At 42.4% G+C, this 24,837-nt stretch overlaps 2 protein-coding genes across 3 annotated transcripts in view; one reads left to right on the top strand and one right to left on the bottom strand.

Annotated features, from left to right (window-relative positions):
• Positions 1 to 3,910: 3,910 nt before the first annotated feature.
• On the top strand, positions 3,911 to 11,052 carry LOC308129097 (twist-related protein 2-like). Its single transcript, XM_080494875.1, has 2 exons — positions 3,911 to 5,013; positions 10,072 to 11,052. Exon 1 carries the CDS (start codon positions 4,144 to 4,146, stop codon positions 4,708 to 4,710), a length of 567 nt encoding a protein of 188 aa, XP_080351001.1. The 5' UTR covers positions 3,911 to 4,143; the 3' UTR covers positions 4,711 to 5,013; positions 10,072 to 11,052.
• A 573-nt stretch (positions 11,053 to 11,625) lies between these two features.
• The window catches only part of LOC308129087 (histone deacetylase 7-like), a 41,690-nt gene continuing 28,478 nt past the window's right edge, over positions 11,626 to 24,837 (bottom strand). For both annotated transcript variants that reach the window (XM_080494860.1, XM_080494861.1), the window contains exons 19-25: positions 23,863 to 23,982; positions 21,317 to 21,414; positions 18,318 to 18,436; positions 17,086 to 17,219; positions 16,908 to 16,992; positions 14,020 to 14,167; positions 11,626 to 13,858 (exon numbers count right to left, since the gene is read on the bottom strand). In XM_080494860.1, coding sequence (XP_080350986.1) covers positions 13,816 to 13,858; positions 14,020 to 14,167; positions 16,908 to 16,992; positions 17,086 to 17,219; positions 18,318 to 18,436; positions 21,317 to 21,414; positions 23,863 to 23,982 — 747 coding nt within the window. In that variant the 3' untranslated portion in view covers positions 11,626 to 13,815. The remainder of the gene's footprint in view (positions 13,859 to 14,019; positions 14,168 to 16,907; positions 16,993 to 17,085; positions 17,220 to 18,317; positions 18,437 to 21,316; positions 21,415 to 23,862; positions 23,983 to 24,837) is intronic.

A 24,837-nucleotide genomic window follows, 5' to 3' on the forward strand; every position in this document is an offset into this window, starting at 1 on the left:
AGTAAAATAGCGATAACCTGATACGGTCTTTCTTTTATACTGATGAAGACAACTCAGAGAGCAGAGAGAAGCTTAAAAAGTTGTAAACTTGACAGTATTTTTTTTTTTTTTCAATTCAATTCTTGCATTCTTTTTTAATGTGTTTTTGTGCAGAAACAAGTAGTTGGGTCTGTTTGCATACTTTATTCTATACAAGGAGTGACAGTGAAGAGGAGCCTCTCGTCCACATATCCCAATATTTGTAGAATTATTGTTTGTCACAAATGCCTCAATTAGGGTCACGAGCAGACCAAACAAATCACTTCAGTTTTGGCTGACGTTTGCTGAATGATGTCCAAATGAATTTTACATTAAAATATTCTCCTGTCAGCTGTTGGAGTTATGGTAGGCATTGTGGGAGTGTGGCTTTGTGCATTTATAGGTTAAAAAGTAGTTGTTTGCTTTTCATGATTGACTCATTACAAATCATAACATGTGAAGATTATTGTGCAAACAATGAACATTTCACGAACTTCAGTTCTTCAGGAAGCCTGTTTTTAACAAAAATCCAGAAGACTGTGGAGAAGGAAAAAAAAAATCCCACTGACTGTTAATGAAAGAACCTGCTTGCTGCTGACTTCTTCTTTTCCCGAACAAAGGTACCTGCAGCACGTTATAAACTGTTCTGTTAATCCCACCAGTCGCCAGCTAGAAACACCAGGCAACCCCCTCCTCAAATCTCCACTTTGACTCCGATATTATCCACACCTTTCAACCTTAGTATTAGCTTGCACGAAAGCTTACTCTGCTTCACCCCACCCGCTTCCATCGCCGCCACCTCCTCCTTCCCCCAACTACCACGCACCTTCACCCCTCAGCGTCCTCCTCCACCCCCACCCTGCCTCTCCCAAACCCCTCTAAGTGGATACCCCACAGGAAGGGCTTCTCCAGGGGGGAAATGGGTCCCAGATGTTTGCCTTTGTGTCACCATAAGCTCCTCGGGAGGGATGGAGCCCTTGAAGGATGGGTATGAAGTGAAGGGGAGAGCGGAGGGAGGAATGAGGGGGGGGGGGGGCATAATGTGCCGTGTGCAAACATCAATAATAGCGGCCAGCAGGGCGAAGAAACCCTGGGTGAAGGTGAGGAGGAATTTAATGATTGGTTCCTTTTGTTGAGCCAGTGCAGGTTTCCAAACACATCACTTATGATTGGTCACACTGCTGCGCTCCTACCGGCTGAATACGTCACCATGGCGCTCCGACCTCTTGGTGCATGATGGTAATTGAATTGACTGCATTAAGAACCTAAAGAAACAATTTTTTTTCCCCTTGAACTTCAAAGTTTCTACGTGGCTACTCTTCAATGCAATATTTCACTCAGGTCGAAACCATATGGCGCAGAGACAGAAACAGACAATACATCGGCCCTTTTTTTGATATCTAAGCTCCCTGTGTGTGTGTGTGTGTGTGCGTGTGTGTGTGCGTGTGTGTGTGTGTGTGTGTGTGTGTGTGTGTGTGTGTGCGTGCGCGCCTATGGAGGCTCATGCACTGTACATTGATCATGTACACATACACACATATATCATATATTATATATATATTCTATATATATATATATATACACTATGTATATATTATATTATATATTATGCATATGTATATATACACACACATATATGTGTGTGTGTATATGTGTACATGATCTTTTTTGGGCTCTAGAAAGGGTTAATTATGACCCCTGTGGAAACACAGCGAAGATGAGAGCAGGGCCTAAGTGTTTAGTGAAACATTATGTCAAGACTCTGACAAGGAAATGAAATGTGCAACATCAATCAGCCTATGAGGATCGAGATCAAACGAGCCTCCACACTCCTGCATCTGGTTCTGTTTGGACAGCCTCACTTTTTTCCCCCTTCGCCCTCTCCTTTCTTCTCCTTTTCTTTTCCCCCTTTTTTTTTCTTATTCTCTTCCCCTTCTCACTCTCTTTTTTTCTCTCTTTTCTATTCTTCTTTGCGCCACGACATTCCTGTTGGCCTGCCCGCTACGTTTGCTCATTTTTTCCATGATGGTGGCACGGAGCCACGCTTTTTGCTCAAGGTAAGCAGCAACTCCTGAGATTAGCCTCCACAACAATGACTTTCCTGTCCTACCTCTGTCTCCATCAGAGTTCCCAATGTCCTAATACTAGTTAATCCTGGAGTTGACTCAGCCTGTTATGTAAATTTACCCCCATATAATTCACTGTCTCTGTCCACAGCTTTGCTTTGATGGCCAGATGAGGTTTTTTTTTTTCTTTCTTTCTTTTTCTTCTAACTTGATTGAACCCAACTGGGATTGAGCTACTTTCCGTTCAACATTGCTCTGCAAATGAAATGTAAACCAGTGCAATCATGGGGCTCATCAAAAATCTTCTGAAGCGCTCTCCGCACATAAGATCCCTCAAACGCTGTGACAGTCACACCCAAATTGTTGGCTGGAACCTTTCAAGCATATAGAGCGTGTAGAAGCTGATATAAGGTTCAGTCAGAATCAATGGAACTCCTTGTTGGTAAATAAGACGGGTTTAATGTAATGTTTCTGGACAGGGGCTGTATTTAAGGCCATTCTAAAGACATGACAGATGTAATTAATGTTGTGAAAATTGAGGTGTTGAAATGTAAAGTCTATCATTTGGTATGCTGTCATCAAAAAGTACAACATTTCTTCAGCTTCAAGCAGTGGAAAACTCCCCGCAAGACTTCTTTGCAGTGATCCACCGATGAGTCACTCACATTGTGACGCATGGAGGTCTAAATGGAAATGACTTTTGGGAAACTGATAGAGATTCAAGGGTAGGTTTGCACAAGATTTAGTCTTTGGTCCAAATTGTAGGTCACTCAAATTGATCAACCTGCTGTCATTTGTCCAAGAAAGGCCTACCTGCTGTGTCATGGCTGCCAGCGTCAAGCAAATGTGTTTTAAGTGGCTGCAGACCCATATGGGTCTGTGTGGAGGTGGAACATGTGTGAGCCCTGCCTCCGGGCCATGGATGGCACAATTAGGTGCTCTCTCACCTCTGCAGACTGAGGTCTCTGGGCGACCGAGGTCAGGGGTGATTCGGGGTCCTGCCTGGGTTCCCTACCTAACTCGACCCAGAGACGTGAGATGGCTGACGTCAGGAGCGTGCTTACTCATAAGGAACTTTTAGGAAACAAGCAATGGTCAGTTAAAAGAGGTTTTAGTTGTTTAATGGACGTTAATAATAAAAAAAGAAAAAAAAGTCAAGAAAAGTCCTCTTGCAAAAGGATTTTCAGGAAGAGTTCTTGTACGACTTTATATGAGCACTCGAATCGACATCTCATCCAAAGGGACCCTGACAATGTAATGGCAACAGTCATTAACATAAATTACAAACGAGATCTTTTAATCCCCTCTTCAGTCGCTCCACACACCATGTGCAGTTAAAATTTGTTTGTTATTCAATTGAAGATCACAGCACACAAAATGTCTGTGTACTCATTTGAATCGTGAAGGAATTAATGAGAACACAATGAAAATTTGTGATTCAGATTTTCTTTGTTAACTTTTTTCAAATGTGCTTCTGATATTGAAATTCAAATGTGGTGACAGTCAAAAACAGGAGGTTTGTGCAGACATGAGGATGCAGGCGGACTGAAGGTTCAGCCCAATCTGGAAACCATAAAGCCTCAGACATCAGTGCAACATTAGACACGGCACTTCTTATTGGCTGAAAGCACAACTTACCCCCTTTCCCAATCACCCGCCCTGCTGTACCGCACTTCCTGCTTCCCTGCCTGTGTCCGCCTGGATCACACCCTCTCGAGGTCCGCTGAGCCAATGAGAGCTGCCCGCAGGCGCCGGGTTAGCGTTTAGGTATAAAAGAGGCGGCGGTGGACCTGCCTGTCAGATGGTTTGTTGTTGTTCTGTCTGGCTGGTTGAGAGGGGATTGTGAAAGTCAGAACTTTTAACAAGGTAACCAGGAAACGGGACAGCTGGGCATCGAATCTCATGGAGTTTCGGCAGGCGTGACTTTGTTTGACGGAAGAGAAGCCTTTTGTTGCACGGTCTCATCATACAGAGGTTTGCTGAAGCCGTCAGTGGAAGTGAATTCAAACTTGTCGCAGCATAGGTAAGAGGGTCACCAGGGTCACCAGTGGACAGTACAATGAGAGAAGAAGTATCCTGTACCAACTCCCCTGAAGGAGGGCTGGGGGCCAGCGAAGAGGAGCTGGAGAGGGGATCGAAGAAGAACCTTCCAGGACGAAAGCGTTCGCCATATCCCAAGAAGGACAGCCTCAATCAGGCGGAGGAGAGCAGTACCGGCAGCCCCACCAGCCTGCTGCCAGCTGGACCGAAACGGGTAAAGAAAAGCCCAACAACCGTTGTGTCGTTGGCCCCCACGTCTCTAGGCCCCAGGACGGAGCCACCTTTTGAGGAGCTTCACTCTCAGCGAGTCATTGCCAACGTGCGAGAGCGCCAACGCACCCAGTCCCTAAACGATGCATTCGCCTCTCTCCGCAAGATCATCCCGACGCTACCGTCAGACAAGCTGAGCAAGATCCAGATCCTGAAGCTGGCCTCACGCTACATTGACTTCCTGTACCAGGTGCTGCAGAGCGACGAGATGGACGCCAAGTTGGCGAGCTGCAACTACCTGGCCCATGAAAGACTGAGCTATGCGTTCTCCGTGTGGAGGATGGAGGGGGCCTGGGCCATGTCCACCAGCCACTAGCCATTGAACTTCTTTCACATACTTCCTCTCGTGTCCACATCTCAACCCCCTCCCATACCCACCCGTGTCTGTGTTTGCACCCATTTCCTGACCTCTGAACCTCTGAATTCCTCCCTCACGGTCTGATTTTAACCTTTTCATCTGAAACCTTTGCATACATCTGTCGTTCTCTTTGCCGGTTCACTCCCCCTCTACGTGGACGTTCATCTGTATCGTTCAACCTTCGACCGTTTCCCCCCTTTCTCCCTTGTCTGTCACACAGTTTCGTCCAGTGCAACAAGTTGCTCCCCTGCAGCCCCTCAGGTACGCACAAAATATGCAAACACACATACACACATTTGCACAGAAAAGAGTAACTGATTAGAGGTAATGTAACTCAAATTCATGCGGTTGTTCACACATCCACACGTTTCTGCCATGTGTACACACACACACACACACACACACACACCTTAGACTTTCTGCTTGACTATATTGAAACAGAAAAAAACAAGCTGAAATCAATTAAAAAACATAAAAATGTGCTAAACTTGTTTTTTCCAAACATGTTTTAAGTATTATAATGTCTCATTACAAACGTAAACAGTAAAAATGTGTATCGTGCTTGATCATTGTGTTTACATCCACATAACAACTAAATGTTACTTCTTAATTATTTTAAAGTTACGGATATAAATCTAGTACAAACAAAGCAAAACATCTCTTTGTTTAGAATTGTAGTTTATATGGAAATATGCAAAAATTCATTCAAAATTACACAAGAATGTTTTTTATTGAAATGAAAAAAAATCAATGGAAACACTTTGTCATTGAAAAAAAATCAAAAGTATTACAAATGTGTTGAATCCAGCTCTGCGATCTTTCCAGTGTAAAGTTATATAAAATAAAAAAAACATTTTTAATCGCTGACATCTACAACTGCTAAACTTTGCTGTTTTAATCAATGTTATGAAGGTCTTTTTTTTTTTTTCGTAAGAAGTGAAACCGTTACACGTCACTGGCTCTTTACTGTTTATTGTTAAATAATACTGATTTGCCAACGTAAACACATTATTACTAAAATGTATATAATGGTCCTGGGTAAACAGTTTGGATATCTTCACTTTACAAAAAAACCCAAAACAAACAACCCTAAAAAAAACATGTTTGTATCAAAATACAGTTCTGTAAAAAAATATAATAAAATAGAATTTGTTCACTTCTAACATATCAGTGAAACATTCTGTTTTTGCAGGTAACGTACAGAATATACATAAAAGATACCTTAAATAAAACGCTAGGTAACGACAAATTTAAAACTTTGAAAATAAGTTTAAATAATTCCAAAAAGTAAAACATGTCATCTTTGTCAAAACATTTTTCATAAAAGAAAGTAAGTCTCTGCAAAGACAAAAGACAACTTTCATGTTATTCTGCAAGAAAAAAAAAAAAGTGCGTCCTCAAAACATGTGATCAGCGCATCAATAAAACTGTTTCCTCAGTGTGACAAGTTTGATGCCAGTGGGCTCCGTAAACAACCGTTGGTGCAGTTCTTTGTGTACAACATAATCAGAGGTGGAGAACAAATTTAAAATGTGCTTTTCATCGTGCTTCTTCTACCTTACAAACTAAAATGAACAAACATCTAATTATCATCACGGTGATCTACATTCTCCAGCTCCCATGTTTGACAGACCTCTGATGAATTTAAGACAAATGTTTTCCTTCACAATCTCCAGGGTCTGTTTTTTTTTTTTTAGGTGGGTTTTTTTTTTTTCTTCCCCCTCCTCCAACCACTTTAACAGACACCAGATTCCTGCACAGGTACAGGATGAAAGGAAGGAAAGAAAAGGGAGAGTAAAGAGGAAGAAAGAGTGGAAGCACATCTCTCTCTCTCTCTCTCGCTCTCTCTCTCTCTCTCTCTCTCTCTCTCTCTCGCTCTCTCTCTGTCTCTCCCCCTTTCCCCCTGCAGCCTTGCCCTCTCTCTTCAGGATCTTGTATCGTGCAATCAGGCCCTGCCGGGGCCCAGACAAGCAGGAACCTTTAGATTGGAAACAGTTGTGAGGTATTAGGAAGGTGTGTGTACCAGGGTTAGGGTCAGGCACACCAGCCTGTGTATGTCAGTGCATGTATATGTGCATGTATTCGGAGTGAGCTTTAATTAGCTGTGCAGTGTGTGTGTGTGTGTGTGTGTGTGTGTGTGTGTGTGTGTGTGTGTGTGTGTGTGTGTGTGTGTGTGTGTGTGTGTGTGTGTAAACAGGAATACACTTGCAGATATTATTTCAGTGATTGTATCTCTCCCGTCTCCTGGTTTGAGTTTTGCGAGGCTTAAGCGTTTCATGCCTTCAGCGAGGCAGCCAGGAAGTCCCCTCCGAACAAATGAAAAATGACAACGTAAAAGCATTTCAACTCAAAGAGGAGGGACAGGCGTAGATGTGACAGGGAGTCGACTTTGTCGGGAGGAATCCGCGTGTCACACTCTTTCATCGGCTCAGGTCAAGGTAAACACGACTGTACGACAGTGATTACAAACACGTGCGGCGCTCACCGAGTCGCTCATTATTCAGAAATATCACAAACGATATGACGAGTACACACACACCACATGCAGCATATATACACACACACAATACATTATCCAGAGCCATACACATGCATGCAGCTGCAGGCCATGTGCACACTGCAGGTGTTCCACTCCGAATTACTTTTAAACCTCCCGTGGCCTCTGCAGCAGACAGAAAGGGCTCCAGTCAGTGCTGCGGGTGGAAACGCCAGGGCCTGTGCACGTGGAGCCAACTGTCCTTGAACATGCCGCTGTAGTTACCACTTTGCCTGCTCTGCTTGTTATCATCAGCTCTGCAGGGGCCGCCGCAAAAAAAAAAAAAACCCTACTTGGATCCCGAGGCTTTTTAAATGTGCACGAGTAGGGGTGAGATGAAGTTAGCCAGGGTCAGGAAGGTCAGAAGGTGTTGATTATGTGTGTACGGACACCCTCTGACAAAATGTTAAACAATGACGAATCAGATGGAATTTTCTGAAAGAGGAAAACCAAGAGCACCAAGTTACTAAACTAGTTTTGTATCAAAGGTTCAGTTCTTCTTGAGGAACCTCCTGCAGCAGATTCTATGGTGCACCTGATATTCCGACTGCCTTTCAAAAGTGAATAAGATTATCTCTGTTGATCAGAAACGTTACCTGAAAAGTAGAAGTACATCTTAATTTGTTGTGCTTTCAGTGTAATAGATCTCCCCTCATGTTTGCTTCAGAAGCCCACAGCACGCAAACGTACACACAAACACACAAACACAAAACACAAACACCAGCGCATCACAGTTCTGTGAATTCGGATGCGCACCACTCAGGACGAGTGTATGTGTGTGTCTGGCTCAGCATGAGGCTTTTCAAATGAGAGGATTGTTCTGTTTCAGCAGGAAAAAACAATACTGCTCTCACTGTTTATACTATAATCACAATGCCTGTCACTGCTCCTTCCTCTGCTGGAACCCCTGCTAATGCTGCATATGTGTGTGTGTGTGTGTGTGTGTGTGTGTGTGTGTGTGTGTGTGTGTGTGTGTGTGTGTGTGTGTGTGTGTGTGTGTGTGTGTGTGTGTGTGTGTGTGTGTGTGTGTGTGTGTGTGTGTGTGTGTGTGTGTGTGTGTGTGTGACTATTTGGACTGACCAGCTGTTGGATGCTCTTCTGTACATATTAAATCTCTGGCTTTCGCTCTTGGCTGATCTGGGACCAGATGTAAAGTCCTCTGTGGCTCATCTGCCTTTTTTTAAAAGCCTCATCCAGAAGTTGTGGCTTCTGATAGTCACTCCCCCCCCCCCCCCGAGATCCGAACTAAGAGCCAAGTGCAGGTGGGAGAGATCTTTGTGCACGCATGTCAGTGATTGTGTTTGTGCCGAATGGACACACCGCTGCAGGGAGAGGTGGAAGGTGAAGGAGCAAACAAAATTGCAGCACAGGAATTTTTTGGGGGGGATATCTTCATATCGTCATTAACCCTAGAATGGTGCAAACATCCTCTGACCATACAGGAACAGTTATTACTAATAATAACATTTGGGAAAACAAGTGTAATATCAGTGAAATCATTTAAAATCCATTGCATCTTGAATATCTTTAAAATACCCAGAAAAAACTTCAAAAACACCAACTAACTTTGGACATATTCAATAAAATGTAATTCTCAGAACACAGTATACAGCTGAGAAATGTGAAACTGAAGTTGAAGAAATGTGATCGTAAAAGTAAAAAAAAGGATTGTGTCCCTCAAATGTCCCATTTTTATCGAAGGATTAAACCAAACTGAGATTAGTAGATATAAGTCAGTTATATTCTGAAAAAATCTGCACCTTTTGATACTTGACTGGATAAATGCGTGTGCGTGTTTGTTACAGTTTGTTAAGGTGGAAGGAAGAGGTTACAAATATTCATATTATTGTAATTAAGTAGTGTTTGTGACTGATTGTACTTTTATTTTATACTTGAGTACAATTTAGACAATTTAATATAATTAACTACATTCAAAATCAAAGGTTGCTACTGGGTACGCTCTCAATTTGAATTAATTTAAACTCTTGTTTTCGTTCTTTAAAAAAAGAAAGAAGAACGTCCTGCTTTATTTATACGTGTTCACAAAACAAATTGCCAGCAGTCAGATTTTTACATTCTTTACTGAAATCACTATGGCCATATTCATTAAGCATTTCAGTTGCAAGTAAGCAAGTCAATTTTGTAACTGGCTAAATTCCTGCAAAATTCACACATTTACAAAATAAATTGCAATAGATTCATATACTCGAAAATTAATCAGTAAAACCTTCCTTGAATGTAAATATTTCATGACAAAGTGACAATTGACATTTGATCTCAGCGTTTTGTGACATTTCTTTGATAACTGTCGTCTCACTAGTGATCAAGTTCTCGTCCCAATGGGACAGAAGTTGCACACGAGTCACAGTTTGGTGTTTGCATGTGAGTTTACACATTCTCGCTCTGAAGGGAGTCGTGATACAGGAAAACACCCGCAAACATGCGACGTACTCGTGCTGGCCGGCTTTTCCTCCCATCTTTCGAGTGTTTTTTTCTGGAAGCGTGGAGCGGCACACTGTAATTACGTAGTTCAGAGAAACACTCCAGATGAAATGTTTGCTTGTTAAAACAGGAGAGGTCGAAGCCGGGAAGCTGTGGGGATTTTTCCACTTCCCACCAAACTGACATGTTTGTTTGTTGGTACACAACTTTTACAACCTCAAACACCAAAATCCTGTAATTGTGCTGAAGCTGGAGGTTTCAGGCTGCTTCGCAGCGAGACGTCGTCTTGTCTTGACGTTTTATGCATCATGCTAATTCTTCTCTTTCTCGTGTCTTTGCAGAAAATCTAAAAATGGAAAGTTTTCTACACTCGGAAGAAATTAGTTCCCGTCTCACCAGATATCGCCTGTCTTTTATTTTCTTCAACGTTTAAAGAAACTTTTTCACTTTTTTGTTTCTTTTTTTTTTTTCTGGACATGTGCTCCACAGAATTTCTGAAACAGAACTTTTTTGAACAATGAAAGACACACACAAAAAAAGAGAAAGAGAGAGAGAGAGAGAACAAACAAGACAGCTGGCCTGCGGTGACAATGAAACAAAATGGCTGCTGGATGGAGTGCCTTCACTCGCGCCGCGATAACCACCTGACTCCTCACGTCGGATGACTCACTGCCAGTCAGACGTTACAGTGACTAATGATAATGGCACCGTGATGTTTGGAGGGCGGTCACAGCCAATGAATGTTTACAGCTAAAATGCTAATAAGCTAATCGCTCTGGCTCTGGAGGCCCCGTCTTTGTGGGAAAAGGAGCAGCGCGAAGAATCTTGACGCAGATCTTCTTATTTTTGTTGTTGTTGTTGTTGTTGTTGTTGTTGCTGTTGCGCTGTCGTAACTGGATAGCTCCCTATGTGTTTTTGATGGTGAATCTTGGAATATGCACACTGTACTACTTTAACTCTGCTCATGCATTATGCTCGGCCCAAAAGGGGGAAAAAAAAACAACAATGCCTTAATAACTGGTCACAGTCTGCTTATTTACTCATCAGCTCAGATCGCTTCTTTTATAAAGTCTGATTTAAGTGGGTCCTATTTTTCCCCCTTGATGCTTTAAAATATCTTATTAAACGCAATAGAAAAAAAAAGGCTAAAGGTTTTTTGTTTTTTTTTCTAAGTGATGATGAAGTGGTTGTAACCACAGTAGATCTGATTTATTTGTAACCATGTCTCTTTTGTTTGCAGTTTTTTTTAAAATTTTTATTTGCCTGTGATGGTTTTTCTTGTGTCATCTCCTGTGGACAATAAAGATTTCTCTCATTGCTGTAGATAAGTGCGATGCTTTCATATTTGAAGGAGTGCCACGCAGCTGCTCCAAATATAGTGATTTCTGTTGTTCATCAGTTAAAATGGAATATTTATACACACTGCTGCAAATTCACAAACAAAATGTCACATAATAAAAATGTGTACTTTTTTGGTAATCCATAACAATAAAACAGTGACATTGCAGTTTAAAAAAGCGATCCAGATTTGACAGGAAGATGTGCTGTAAAGCATTTCAAACAGTAACAAATCAACAGGAAAGTCAAATACATTCCATAAAAAACTGAAATAATCCAATCCGTATTTGATTAAATAAATTTAGCATATAACTAATACAAAACCAAAATACAGTTTTCCAACATGTTAGAATATTTCGTACGATCACATGTCTTTCCCCTTTTTTTTTTAATCTATTCGAGGTGTTTGTACCATAGAGGTGTTTGTAGTTCTTACACTGTGTGTCAATAACTAACAAAACAACACACTTTCCATTCACATTCCAAAATTTTGAGATGCACATGAACGTTAAAGAAACGTGAAAAATAATTGAGTGCTCTGAGTCGAGTGCTGATCATTTACCTTTATTAAGGATATTTTGGGGGGGAAACAAGAAGTAGAAAAGTCATAAAATTCAGACTGGAAAAAACAAAGGAAATATATACACTGTACAAAAAGTCAGTTCTGATCAAACCAGACTTCCTCTGCTTTAATTAAGCGTCAGTTTTTTTTTTGTTTTTTTTAAGGCTACCTTCACACAGGTTGGTCAGCTTTGATAGTTCTAACAATAATTTGGTCTCTACGTTATTCACAGGTTAACTTTTGTTTTGGATCAAATACAAAAATAAATCTTTTGCATGAATTAAGACAACAAGGTTAAGACACGAGATATGTCGTGAATGTTTAAAGCTCCTCTTTCGGCCGCTCAAACCGCTCCACTGTCATGTGCTTTCACATTATTCTTAAAAAAAAAAAAATCACAATAACAAATATTCAACATGGTTTGAGTTGCATGTACGCAACACACCTTAAAGAAAAGAAACAGAAAAACTCCCAAAAAACACACATACTGTATTAGCACCGTCATAATTGGGTTAGACATGCAAAAAGCAGTTCAAAGACACAGAATCCCAAAATATAAATAGAAGTCATGTCAAATGAATTTGTTTATATCTCTGTTCTGTGCTTTCAGTGCTTTTCGACTGTTTGGACAGAGAAAAGAAACATTCACAAACTCTTCAAAGTCTTTGAAGTTCTTCAGGCCATGCCAGTCCAGGGACAGCACATTGTTCTCATAAGCTCTGGTTGCGCTTAACCTGTGTCCAATTGCACTGTGTGGATATTCAACTATCTCAGTATTATTGCTCCATCCTCACGGCGAAAGCGCCACGGCTTGGTCCGGGGAGCAAAACATCCCCGGAGCTCACAGTAAACAAAGCGGCGCTGTGTGGGTGATGTACGAAACACACATCAGATTGTCCTCATTAAAAGGAATAACAAAAACAACAACAATATCGATCAAAACAGCAGGAATGCTCGTCCACAGGTAGAAACTCTGGTCCACTTAACAACATCAAAGTTCAGATTTTGAGACCCACGTCGTCCTGACCCTCCTTTCTGAGGGCAGTGTAAGTGCACATCGTGTGTGATTGTCGTAAAAAAAAACAAAAAAAACAACAAAAAAATCCTTTTCTTTGGATGCGAGTCACCACCCACAATGTCAAAATGTGTCTCGTATACAATCATTACTGAGTGGTCACACTGCACCGAGGCATCATGGGAAGTTCCTGCACATCAGGAAATCTTTGGACAACTTTGCTTTGGCCCTGCCGTTGATGCCTCAGTGACTCGAGGTATTAGCTCTTTATTGTGACTAATGCCACGGATACAATCTACAGTATGTCTACGTATTCAAGATCTTCAAAGACTGACGTGTCTTCTTTAATCTGTCGGGGAGCGATAACAATAACTGAAGCAAACCCCCCCCCCCCCCCCCCCAAATTTAAAAAAAAAAAAAATACAAATGCTTGCTGCATGTGCTCTCCTCACAGGCCAAGAAAGAAAGAAAGATTTAAGAAAATATGTGGACATATAAAACAATAAGAAACATATGGATCTCAGACTTCATTGTAGCTTCACTCGGGATTAAAGGATTTAAAAAAAATAAAAAATCTCATGCTGACATCCACAAAAATGTGTGCTCAAGGTCAAACAAATGAATATTCAAATGCGCTTTAAAAATATGAACAAACAAGATGTTTGATTGTCAACATACGTCTCCTCCGTCGAGCAGAGCCGCCGTCATCTGTTCCTTCGATTGGATCTCCGTCACATGACTTCAGCGCTGCTCTCCTCTCACCTGCGCCGCCCGCTCTGGTGAGCCAAGCTGACCTTTCCCCCTTCAAGGTCGCAGCGGTCTGAGTGGTCTTGGACGATTCGTTCACAAAGTCATGGGTTAAAGCCGCAGAGCTGCGCTCCGTCAAGTCCGCGTCCGTGCTACGTCATGTCTCTCCCAATGCTACGAGAGCGAGCTAACCTTTCATTGACAAATATTTCTTAAAAGGCTTTCGCCGGCTGCAGCGAGTGACGGCCAGTTCAGGCCTGTTGGATGTGGACGTGTGAGGCGGCCCAGATGGTCCGACTGCAGCCAGCAGTCGCACAGGTGGAGGTTCTGTGCGTCCAGTGATCATCCGAATGCGTAGCGTCGCGTGTGAAAGGGTGTGTGTGTGTGTGTGTGTGTGTGTGTGTCTGTGAAAAGAGCCGCTGTTCAGTGAGATTCACGTTTCTCCGTCACTTCATCAGGTTGTTTCCTTGATAAATGAAAGAAAAAGCAAGGTTTTAATACAGACGCTCAAGTGTTTTCCTTTGTTTTTTTTGTTTATGATTCTCCTTTCATGGAGGCTAAGAAATAAAAACACCTCTTCACAAAATCACACGCTGATTCTACATGAATACGACGTGCTCCCCTGACCTGTCAGATTTGAGCGATCCCATGGACAGCGAGGCGATGGCGCTGACGGCCTCGCTGTCCGAGTCTCGCCTCAGCCTGCGTCTCTGTGCCTGCAGGTAGGACAGACCCACAGTGGCTCCTGAACCCTTCACACTCTGCCAGTATTCACCTGCAGCGTGCGGAGGGATGGAAAATAAAAGAGGAGAGAGGAAACAGGAGAGAAAGATTAATGACTCAACTCGCCGGTGCTGTTTCCATCCTGGATGCTTCCCCTCGAGGGGAAGCGGCTGCATTATTAAAAAGCACCACTCGGTGTTTGATCCTCCGTTTGTAGCTGTTTGATCCAAATATAAGCAAAGACTGTGACATAAACAGCCCATGGTCTGAATATCCTTGTTGATAATTTCACAAATGTAAACTCAAATTCAATCTGTTGGCCTGCGGTCCTGCGTCACGCAGAAGAAAACCATCAGTCAGTGTGTGAGATGGCGCTCATCCACTGGCCCGTGCGTTCTGGCCGCGCACGCAACTCACGCACATTTCACCCCGGGCATAAATGATGGGCTTAACATTCTTGTGGCTATTCAAATATTTTTAATTAATCTAATTTGGTTGGGATAACATTTGTGTGCAATCAGGAGGGGATGTTGCGAAGGTCGTGTGCCAGAGAAGTGTTTGAAGATAATTGGAGCCAGGGCGGCTATGTGTGTGTGTGCGTGCGAGCGTGTGTGTGTGTGTGTGTGCGTGTGTGTGTGTGTGCGTGTGTGTGCGTGTGTGTGCGTGTGTGTGTGTGTGTGTGTGTGGGACGGCTGCAGGGACGGATGGGAGACAGGGATGTAAAGGAGGAGAGGTGGTCAGGGAGCAGGAGGGATGAGGGAGGACAGGAGGTCACTTGTGGAGAGGAAAAATGTGAGGATGACTCGAGGAGAGACATCAAAAGTCTTCTTTAGCTGACAAATATGTAATATCTAAAACATTTGATATAAAATGAAATAAAACACAATAACAGTAGGGGCAGACAGTTTAATTTCAGATCCATAATTTGAACTTATTATGCACTTTTTTGGGGGGGATTCGCATCGATAGATAAGTTAAGGTATAAGGTACAGTGGATGGATTCACTTTTTCATGAACCTTTTTTTTTTTTTGAATGGTAATCTTTATAACTTTTCCAGCCAGAATATAAGCACCATAAACGCCAAGAAAACAAACTGAGTGTAAAAAAAAAAAAAATGTAAGCGATAAAACAACTGAAAGCAACAATCAGGAAATCTCAACTCGCTGGCGTCCAAGTATAAACACAAAGAAGTTGTAAGGATGACGTAACACCTCCCACACCCCATGCACATCTACATCCTCACCAATTCCTGAAACAAATAAAGAGCTTGTAAAACGAGTGGGCGATGTGCTGGTGTGTATCATGTTATTAGAAACAAATGTAAAGTTAATGCTGTGTTACACTTGGAGCTTATAGCATACTTGAACGCCCCCCCCCCACCTTAAAAAAACTAATAACCTTAAGGATGAGAAAACCAATGTGCAAAAATGCTCACAGATTTTTCAGGTTTTAAGACTCATTGCTGCGTCACGCTCAGGCAACATCACTGGAGTTTGACTTTTCCAGCACCGCTTGTTCATTCAGCAGCTGATTCAGAACCACAACAGTTAAACAAACCATCAATCACCTTCTATTAAAAACTAGACCAGGATTTCTTTTATGGCTGCTCTCGTACTGTTTCTTACATTTTCTAATTATTTGTAAATCTCTGGTATGAGTATTTAACTTTCGAAGTGCATCTATTGTTTTTGCATATGATGGCATTATTTTCAAACTTTTTCTAATTAATGCTATACAGTTAAAGCATCTATCTATCTATCTATCTATCTATCTATCTATCTATCTATCTATCTATCTATCTATCTATCTATCTATCTATCTATCTATCTATCTATCTATCTATCTATCTATCTATCTATCTATCTATCTATCTATCTATCTATCTATCTATCTATCTATCTATCTATCTATCTACATTATCCTATCTCATTTATCTAAAACATGTTTTTAACTGTATCTCTAAGGAAGATGAAAGCTAAACTTCAAAGGTTTCAAACAAAGTAAAAACATACACCCCCACATGCACTTTTAACAGTAAAAAGTGGTGCAAAACTGCAAAAAATCTAAAGTATTTCATCACTTACTGTAAATATTGCTGATACAATAGTGAGCACTACTGTCCTATAATACGATTTGTTCTCTTCAGCAATGTAACACCTATACTTGTAAAAAATTATAAACATTATTAGGTGTATATTCAAGGAAATGTCACTTGCAGTAGTTTTCTGTTTACTGTGCTGATTCAAGCTCAGTTTTTCCACATTTCCTTATATGTGGGTATAGTAAATATTTTGATAAAACCAAGAGTCAAACGCTATTGTGTTGAGGCTGTTATCACAAATAGTATAAGAATACTGTGCCTGATAAAGGGTTGAATTGAATATACTGTTTAGAGCAGGTACGTTCACCATCTTAGAGAATTTGTACCACTACAATCTACTGTTTCATGTATACTGTGGGAATCATTGAAAATCTGTTACGTGTGATTCGTTTCCATCGCAGGTGAATGTGACAGTGTCAAGGTTTGTATGGCTATTCTTTATTTAGGATCTGAAACATGAACTTCAGAGAGGGAAAATGGAGCAACCACGACTAAAAGTAGAAAATATAGACGATAAAGTCAGTTATAGGTCCTTTAAACTAAGAGGACAGCAACTGTAGGAGCTACAGCTATAAATATGTGAGGTGAGTTTCTTTGTAGATGTACCGAGGACTCGTTCCAACACTCAGACAGATGCAGCAAGACCCCTGAAAGCGGCGTCACTGCAGTTAAACTGTGTCGAGTTCTCACCGTGAACCTGGACGACTCTCTGCAGAGAAAGTACCGCATTTTCACAGGGCTTCTGGTCCAACACGGACTGGGACAGGGGCTCCACCTGGGACACAGAGCAGAATCTGTGTTTAGAGAACAGAGTGGAGCACATGCACGTGTTCAAGAATAGACGCGCATGCACAAACACTTATCGCACCTCCATGCCCAGCAAGGCGCTGACGCAGGCTTCAGAGGCATCGCAGATGGCTTTGAGGTCGTGCCCTCCTTCCAGAGCCAGGACCACCCGACCCCCAGCGAGTGACATCAACTGACGAGTCAAGAAGCCGAAACCTGGCCAGATCACAAACAGACACACAAATATAAACACATCCGGGGAGCTGGGCCAGGTACTGATTGGACAGGGCCGAGAATAAAGGTTGCTGAAAGCTCTCCACACTTTCCAAAGCCGGCGTTTAATTCAAGGGCTACAGTGAATGTTTACAAGCTGGTTTCACATCTTTCAAATGGACCTGTGGTCACTTCCTCTAATTGTTAGTGCTCACAATTTCCTGTACGTACGAGATTCATCGAGGATGTAATGAGAAGGTTTTTCATTAATATAAACAAAGAAAAACTTTAGAGGAAATGTAATATGTTGATTTGATGAACTTTTTTTCACATTCTGCAATTATTCTGTAACTGTTATCTTTGATAAGCCTTTCAGAACACTGACTACGGAAAAACGCTAAATATGTAACAGACAACATGTGGACATGTTAATTTTCATTTCATTAAAAAGTACGTTTCTTTTAAAATAATTCTAATTGAGACGGTTTAGCGGTCTCAGTGTTTGTCCACCTGACAAAGGTTTGTTGAGGAATGACTAAGCTACATGATTCAGCGATGTATCCATGAACACAAGCACTCTCAAAAGTCTGTTGACATTCTGCTTTCACACACAGGAGAAAACTGCAGGACAGGTAAATATTTACTGTAAGAAAAGGTGAAATGTGAAGTCGAACAATAAATTAGATGTCAATCACAGAACTGTGACACGTTTACCAAAAACAGAGAAATCGTTTGCGTAACACATCTCTGAGACGAGCGAAAGTACGTGAAAGTAAATGCACAAGAAGTGTGATCGTTTTATGACGACTCAGGTAAAAAAAACAAAAAAACAAACAACCCCAACCCAACTAAGTACATTAAAACTGTGTCAATATGAATGCCCACCCATAACCCCTGGTTGTATTCACAGGCATACTGATCCTCTTAGTTGTTAGATTTTGCAACACACATGTACATATTCCACTCTCACACTGCAGACTTTACTGATTTCTAAATCCTCTGAGACAAAGTGAAATTAGTGAAAATGTTCTTTGAACATGTAAAATGGCCTTGTCTGGAGCGAGGCTGTGACAAGAGACTGAGGAAGTGATAGGCGCTTACACTTGGCGGTGACCTTGTAGCCTCCCAGTGATGGTGCATGTCCTTCAACGGCATCGAAGCCGGCCGACACCAGCACCACGTCAGGGGAGAACTCGTGGGCGATGGGCATCACCACAGCCCTGGAGACGAGGAGAGGAAACACTGTGCCGTCAACCAAATGCTGCTTATTATGTCACATTCATACATTCTGGAGGCCCGGCTTGATTTATATGGCACATTTAAGATGTTTGTGTTTTCAACAGGTGGTTTGTGGCAACATGAATATGGTGAATACAATAAACGAAGTAAGGATTAACGTCAGATCCGAGTGGAAAGTATAAATGACTTAACTTGAGAAAGAGTTATAGTGATCTGAATGGTAAAGAAAATAAAGCTGAGCTGGCAGTTTTTCCACTGGAACGTTCATACAATGTGCGACTTCTTTCTGGATTGTTAACTGCAAACATATACTAAATTGTAATCTCCCGCTATTTGAAAATGATGAAAAGAGAAATTATCAAAGGCAAGGCTCCAAGTGCTTGATCTGTGTTCTTGATCCACTCCTGGTGAGCAGCCAGCGCTGGAAGGTGGAGCACCTCCCAGGTGTGAATGTGTGCAACTGTTTAAAAGTGAAGCAGAGCGCCGCTGAACAAAGACATTGTGGCGCTCTGCAAAACTTGCTTGCGTGTATATGGAAAAAAACCCAAAACAAAACAAAAAAAATCAAAGTAGAAATTCGCAACTTTAGGCAGGTGGTACTGAGACAGAGAGAGATAAAAACGAGAGCCTTGCCATATCTGGACTGAGGCGCTCACATGCTCAGAGGAGACCACTTTCCCTGCTTCTACGCTCTCCTTCTTACTTCCTCTTGTCTCCCGCTGCCAGTTATTTAGCAAGAACGTACAGCCCATGCCGCGTTTGATTCTCTCTCTTTCTCTCTCTCTCTCTCTCTCTCTCTCTCTCTCTCTCTCTCTCTCTCTCAGCGGCAGTTCAAAGGCGTTTGTGTGCGTCTGGTTCCTATTAGGAGCTCGTCCCTCTTCTCACGTCACTGACAGCCAGCCATCTGGGATCCATTGGGCCTAATTACACCGCCTTTGGATTCCCTAACAATGCACCCCCCACTTCTTCTTCTCCTCTCCTCCGCTGTATTCTCCTCTCCTCAGTAGCCATTTAGAAAGCACAGGGAAATATGTGCGTTCACGTAGGTGCAGCCCACGAGCTGGAATACCTGCACATACGTGCTCTGCCTTTGAAACTGGAAGTTGCATGTGTGCGTCGCTACCGGTGATTAGACTGACCTCAGATTCTGACCACTTTAGTAATCCTCCACACGTACACACACTGCGTCATGACACTCAACCTCAATGCAGCTGAGCCCCGTCCTGATTGTACTTGAGTCCCACTGCTGCTCTCCACAACAATATTCCCCCTGCCACTACTACACACCCAAAAAATAGAGACACACATCAATGAAGACCGCACGATGACTAGTTTTCTGTTCCACGCTGAGGAGAAACACACGGGGTCTGGAACACCCTGTAGTCGGAATCAAGTATTCAAATTAAATCACCAAGCTGGCACCAGGATAGGCATACCTAATTGCATAAACATAAAATCACGATGCATAAAATTTTTGTCTCATAGTGTGTTATGCATTCACTTGCAACACTCAATTCACAGGCTACAGACACAGCAGGCTGAAACATTATTCAAACAATGCATCTTGTGTGTTGTTTTTTTTTGTTTTTTTGTTTTTGGTAATGTTCTCCCAGAGGAACGTAGGTTACCCCATAGTGGGATATGATAAAGGTCTTTCCCTGGATTTGCATCCCAGACATCACAGCTACGTGGAATGAGCCTCAAACCACTGGACCACCAGGACACTCCTCCACACAGCTTTGATTTCTATATGCACCATACAATACCTTACAGTACTATACTGTGGTTAAACCGAGGAAGCTTTACACATGAAAACACTTGCCATTTCCTAAACTAGAGGAGAAAAAAATACCAGAACCAGACGCCTGCTCAGGAAAAGGCCAGTTGTTTCTTAATTAGCATGCAGGGCTCCAGTAAACACTGGACTTAGTGTTTCCGAGTCTTCATATTGGGTCTACAGATTTTTACCAGTATGGGTTAGCTCATTAGCATCTTTCCTTTGACGAGGGGCCCACCCACTGTGTCTGCTGCATTCAGCACTGCGTAGAACTCACATACTGTTTAATCATCTGGTGGCGAGCCAGTGTTGCTGACAGAAACATTCTGAGTTCATTACAGTCGAGTGCAGAACCAAACCATATTCATTCAGGAAAAAAAATGGTCTGAGTGAAATGAGAAGTGTGGCGAGAGCAAAGGTGTGTCTGGGTAACACATTGCGGTTTTTCAACTCAGCTCCACATTGAGTCATTGCTAATGTGATACTACTGCTATCGACTCAGAAGCCCTATTAATGGTTATCTAATTTCAGACAAGCTATATTGACTCCGTTACGGCAGCAGCGCACTGATTTATATTAGTAACACTGACAGCCAGTGTTTTAGCAGTGTGGCAGACCTGCGAGTGATCAGCTGGCGTACTACGGACCTGGATAGCAGAGGAGGCTGGCGTTCACTCCTGAGCCACCTGCACAGCTGCTGTGTTCACTTTTGCTGGCTGATATGATCACTGACATGAAGCAGGAGATCAGTGTGCTTTACATTTAACGCTAAATATTCAGCATGCAATTGTGTTCTAACTTAGCTTGCAGACAGAACTTCAGTGCATCGATAAAGTGATCTGATGTGTTGCGGCGATGTCGCTGGCAAACAGCAATGTGATGTTAAGGGTGGGGTGTCGGCGGGTTTTGTTTTTTTTTGCTACAATGGCACCAAAGCTTCAGAGTGACTCTGTTGCGCATGCTGGTGTATTTAATTTGCAAGTAACGTGCCGGAGCATAAGTGTAAACTCTTACATTTTAAACAGTTGAAACCAAAAGTAGCATGGTGTGTTGCAAATACAGGCGGCACGTGTTCCTTCTTTACCTGAATGCGGCCAAGTATTCTGCATCACCCATTGGAGGGCTCAAACCTCCCGTCCATCCTACATTCACATTAAAGCCCTCGCCTGCACCTTTTCCCACCTGGAGACCGAGAGAAAGAGAGAAGTAGAGCGAGTGAGAGTGAGACTACAACAGTTTTGTGCATGTCAACAAAGTTAATGAATCCCAGTGAAAGCTGAGAAACGGTGATAGATTTGTGTCAAAGGTTCACATATCTGCACCGCTCTTGGATTGCTTTGCATTGCATCAACTGAGGGAAAGTGACTCTTCAGAGCAACACCAGGGAGTGATTATGATTCCTAAATGAAAGACGGATGGCTGTTAATTCAACACCCCGGTCCCTCCATTTTAATTTCAATACAATTTGTCAAATGGCCTTTTAAATCATTTGGAGTTATTTCATAGCACTGCCGTACTGGGAAACGTTTTTATTTTGACAAATGCAGACCGATTTACACAAACAAAGAAAAAGACATACGAAACATATGAATAGTTATCACAGTGTGTATTTATATAGGAAATGTGCATAACATGAATAACTATACAATTATGTGTATGGAAAATTTGTAAGTCTGATCAAATAATACATCCCTGGTATATTACTCAATACTGATGTTGCAAATGATTTTAGTGGATGTTTTTTGAAGGAATATTAAGATTGGCGTGTAATGTAAAATGCCAAGCTGAGCCTCAACGACGCTCAGTTTGACCTCGCATATTCGGGGCAGAGAGTGAAATGAGGCCCGGGTCTTGGAAAGGAGGGTTGAAGGATTCCTGCGTCTCTCTTTGTAGTTCTGCTAGCAGCCATTTAGCTGTTCTCTAAGCCCTTCTCCATCAGTCAATGTGTCAGTTTGAGGGGAGATTGAGGAGGTTGATTGACACGGTCTTGGCAAAAAAGTGTGGCGATTTCCTTTGTGCGTATGGGTGTGAGAGGATGCTTGAAAGAGAAAGAATGCTGATGAGCATCGCAGAGCGTCTGTCTCCATTCTTCTCTCAGCGGACGGGATGTTCACAGGGCAAACGAAAAACACATGAGGTCTCCTGTCCTCTGCCAACTGGTAATGTACCCGCATGCACTTGCACGCGGGCTCGCATACACACATACTTGAACACAGGCACACAAGTCGTGCTGTAGCTCCAAGTCTTTTGCACTACTCTGCGTCCTTTTTCTCCCTTTCATGTCTCAAGACATGCTGGACTGGATTAGACCTTCGCTGGTTTTTCTGTGAGGTACTCGGCACTCTCTGTTATGGCTATGACATCACACACCTACCCCATGGTGCGTTATATACCTACACGGGGGACAGCGAGACTCCAGAGGTTTACCACACTGCTCAACAGAGGTTGAGAGGCCACTTAAGGAAAAGCCACATCCAAGCCGGCAGAGCGTTTTATGTACCGTCCCTCGTCAGGGGATTTTATGGGAAAACATTGACTATTTTAGCCTCATTATTGTGGGGGAGGATGGGAGAATGAGCGGCGGGAATGCGGGGGGACTGAATGGGTGGTGAATGCCAGCGTGGGTTGGGGTCAGTTCGTCTGACTGGGGATAGTCATCACACTTGGTTTCTGGTGAGACCACAGGCAGATTTCATAGGCATCTCAATTTCCTGTACGCAAACATCGGCATGCACACATCCTGTTGTGAAGTTTTGACATCCAGAGCCTTGAAGTTTCTCCAGTAAACTGAAAGTATAAAAGCAAACTTACGGCAGTTACTCAACAAGTTTGCGACATTTTGAAATAGTAATTCGAAGAATGCAGTCAACCAAAGTGAGAACATCGGGATGATTGCTGCAGCCCTTTATAAAAGATTTGTGTTCAGCTTTGAACAGATTAAAAACCACAATAGAAAATTCTTAAATATATTTCAAAAGCCATCAGATTAAACCTTATAGACACTTATAGTGTAACAAGTTGTTAAAAAATCCAAAAGTATCAAAAAAATGTTTGATCACAATGTGACAGCGGCAGCGGGACAGATGTGGTAAACCTAAGCCTTTGTTGTCAATGGATAGCACAGATATATTATTCTCACTTATTTTCACTGGTGGCATACAGACAGCCAACATGAAAGCCCATCTTCGTGATCAAATCCAAATTATAATTGAAACTTCATATCATGCATATAATTGCTTGATTTATAATTACTCTTCCTGTTTTGACAAGTAAATGCTAAACACAAGGCTCTGAGCTAACTAAAGTCCCACTGGAATCGCACGATTGCCAAAGATTTCTAAGCCAGCATATTTATTTTTTATGAGACACGGGTGGTATTTTTATGAACTGTGTAGCCTGTCGAATTAGCATCAAAAACATAGCTGCATCGAAATCCAAAATGTTGAATCTACTACAACACAAAAGGAGACTGGTTGAAGAAAGGAACTTTCTCATGTGGTGTTATTAAGCGACCGGGTTCACAGGAATCTAGGTGCATGCGGACGCAGACAAACACCCAGATGTCACCATAACAACGCAAACAAAAGCAGATAAACACAGCACTGCCACGGAGGACTGTTTGGTACATACCTCACTTGGGTGTCCACTACCAGGAAAAAAGTTGCCATCATCGTAACGATGCAGGGAGATGTACAGTACGCTCGGGTCGTTGTAGAAAGCCTCCTGTGTCCCGTTGCCATGGTGCACATCCTGGAAAAGTTTAGGAAGAAGCTTAGGACTCCTGATATTTTCAGCTTAATATTGAAAATTTGATGGCTTCGTGTAATTGCTCAAAATGTTACAATAAATACACTGAATTGCCTTAAGACACATCCTGTTCATTTTTCACACACGCTTTTATGGTACATTGGGCAAAGGGAAGGTTTACACCCTGGACAGGTCGCCTCACCATGAAGTGACAAACAGACAATCACAAACGCACATTCCCAACCACAGGAATGAAGAAAAGTCAGTTGATGTAACATGGCTTTTTCTTTGGGAACAGTTTGGTGGAGACCCATGCAGACACAAGGTGAACCTGCAGACTCCATAAAGGTCCCAGAATTGAACTGGGGACATTCCCGCTGTGAGATGTGAGCACGAGCCACTACACTGACTGACAATGGAGCAATACAAGAAAGGTGGAACATGTTAAGATAAATACAATAAAAAAATCTACCCATCTTCCTTCCCACTTGTCTACTAAATGTGGTTGCTGCGGCAGAACGGAGAGCAAAGAAGAACAAACATCTCTGTTTCCTCCTCCAGTTAGACCTGCAGCGGGACCGAGAATGACCTCTGGGCTTCTTGCCAATTGACCGTTCGTGGTACCAGTAGGGATCCTTATTAGATGTTCGACCCACCTCAGCCGACTTCCTCTGATTATTTATCCAATAATAGAAAACTCGAGCTCGGTTTACACCCTCATGAGACACATTTGTTTTACCCTGCTGATGATGTGTCACTGGAAGAGCAAGTATAAAAAGTAGCGGCTCTACAGCGAGAGCCCAGATGGTCAAACTCTTCGCTCCGTCATGAAGTGAGTTAGGGTACTCACGCACAGCG

This window comes from Blennius ocellaris (genome assembly GCF_963422515.1).
Source record: "Blennius ocellaris genome assembly, chromosome: 4".
NCBI classification, from domain to species: Eukaryota; Metazoa; Chordata; class Actinopteri; order Blenniiformes; family Blenniidae; genus Blennius; species Blennius ocellaris.

Coding starts and splice junctions, on each gene's coding strand:
- LOC308129097 (XM_080494875.1), top strand. CDS start 4,144: ATGAGAGAAGAAGTATCCTGTACCAACTCCCCTGAAGGAGGGCTGGGG.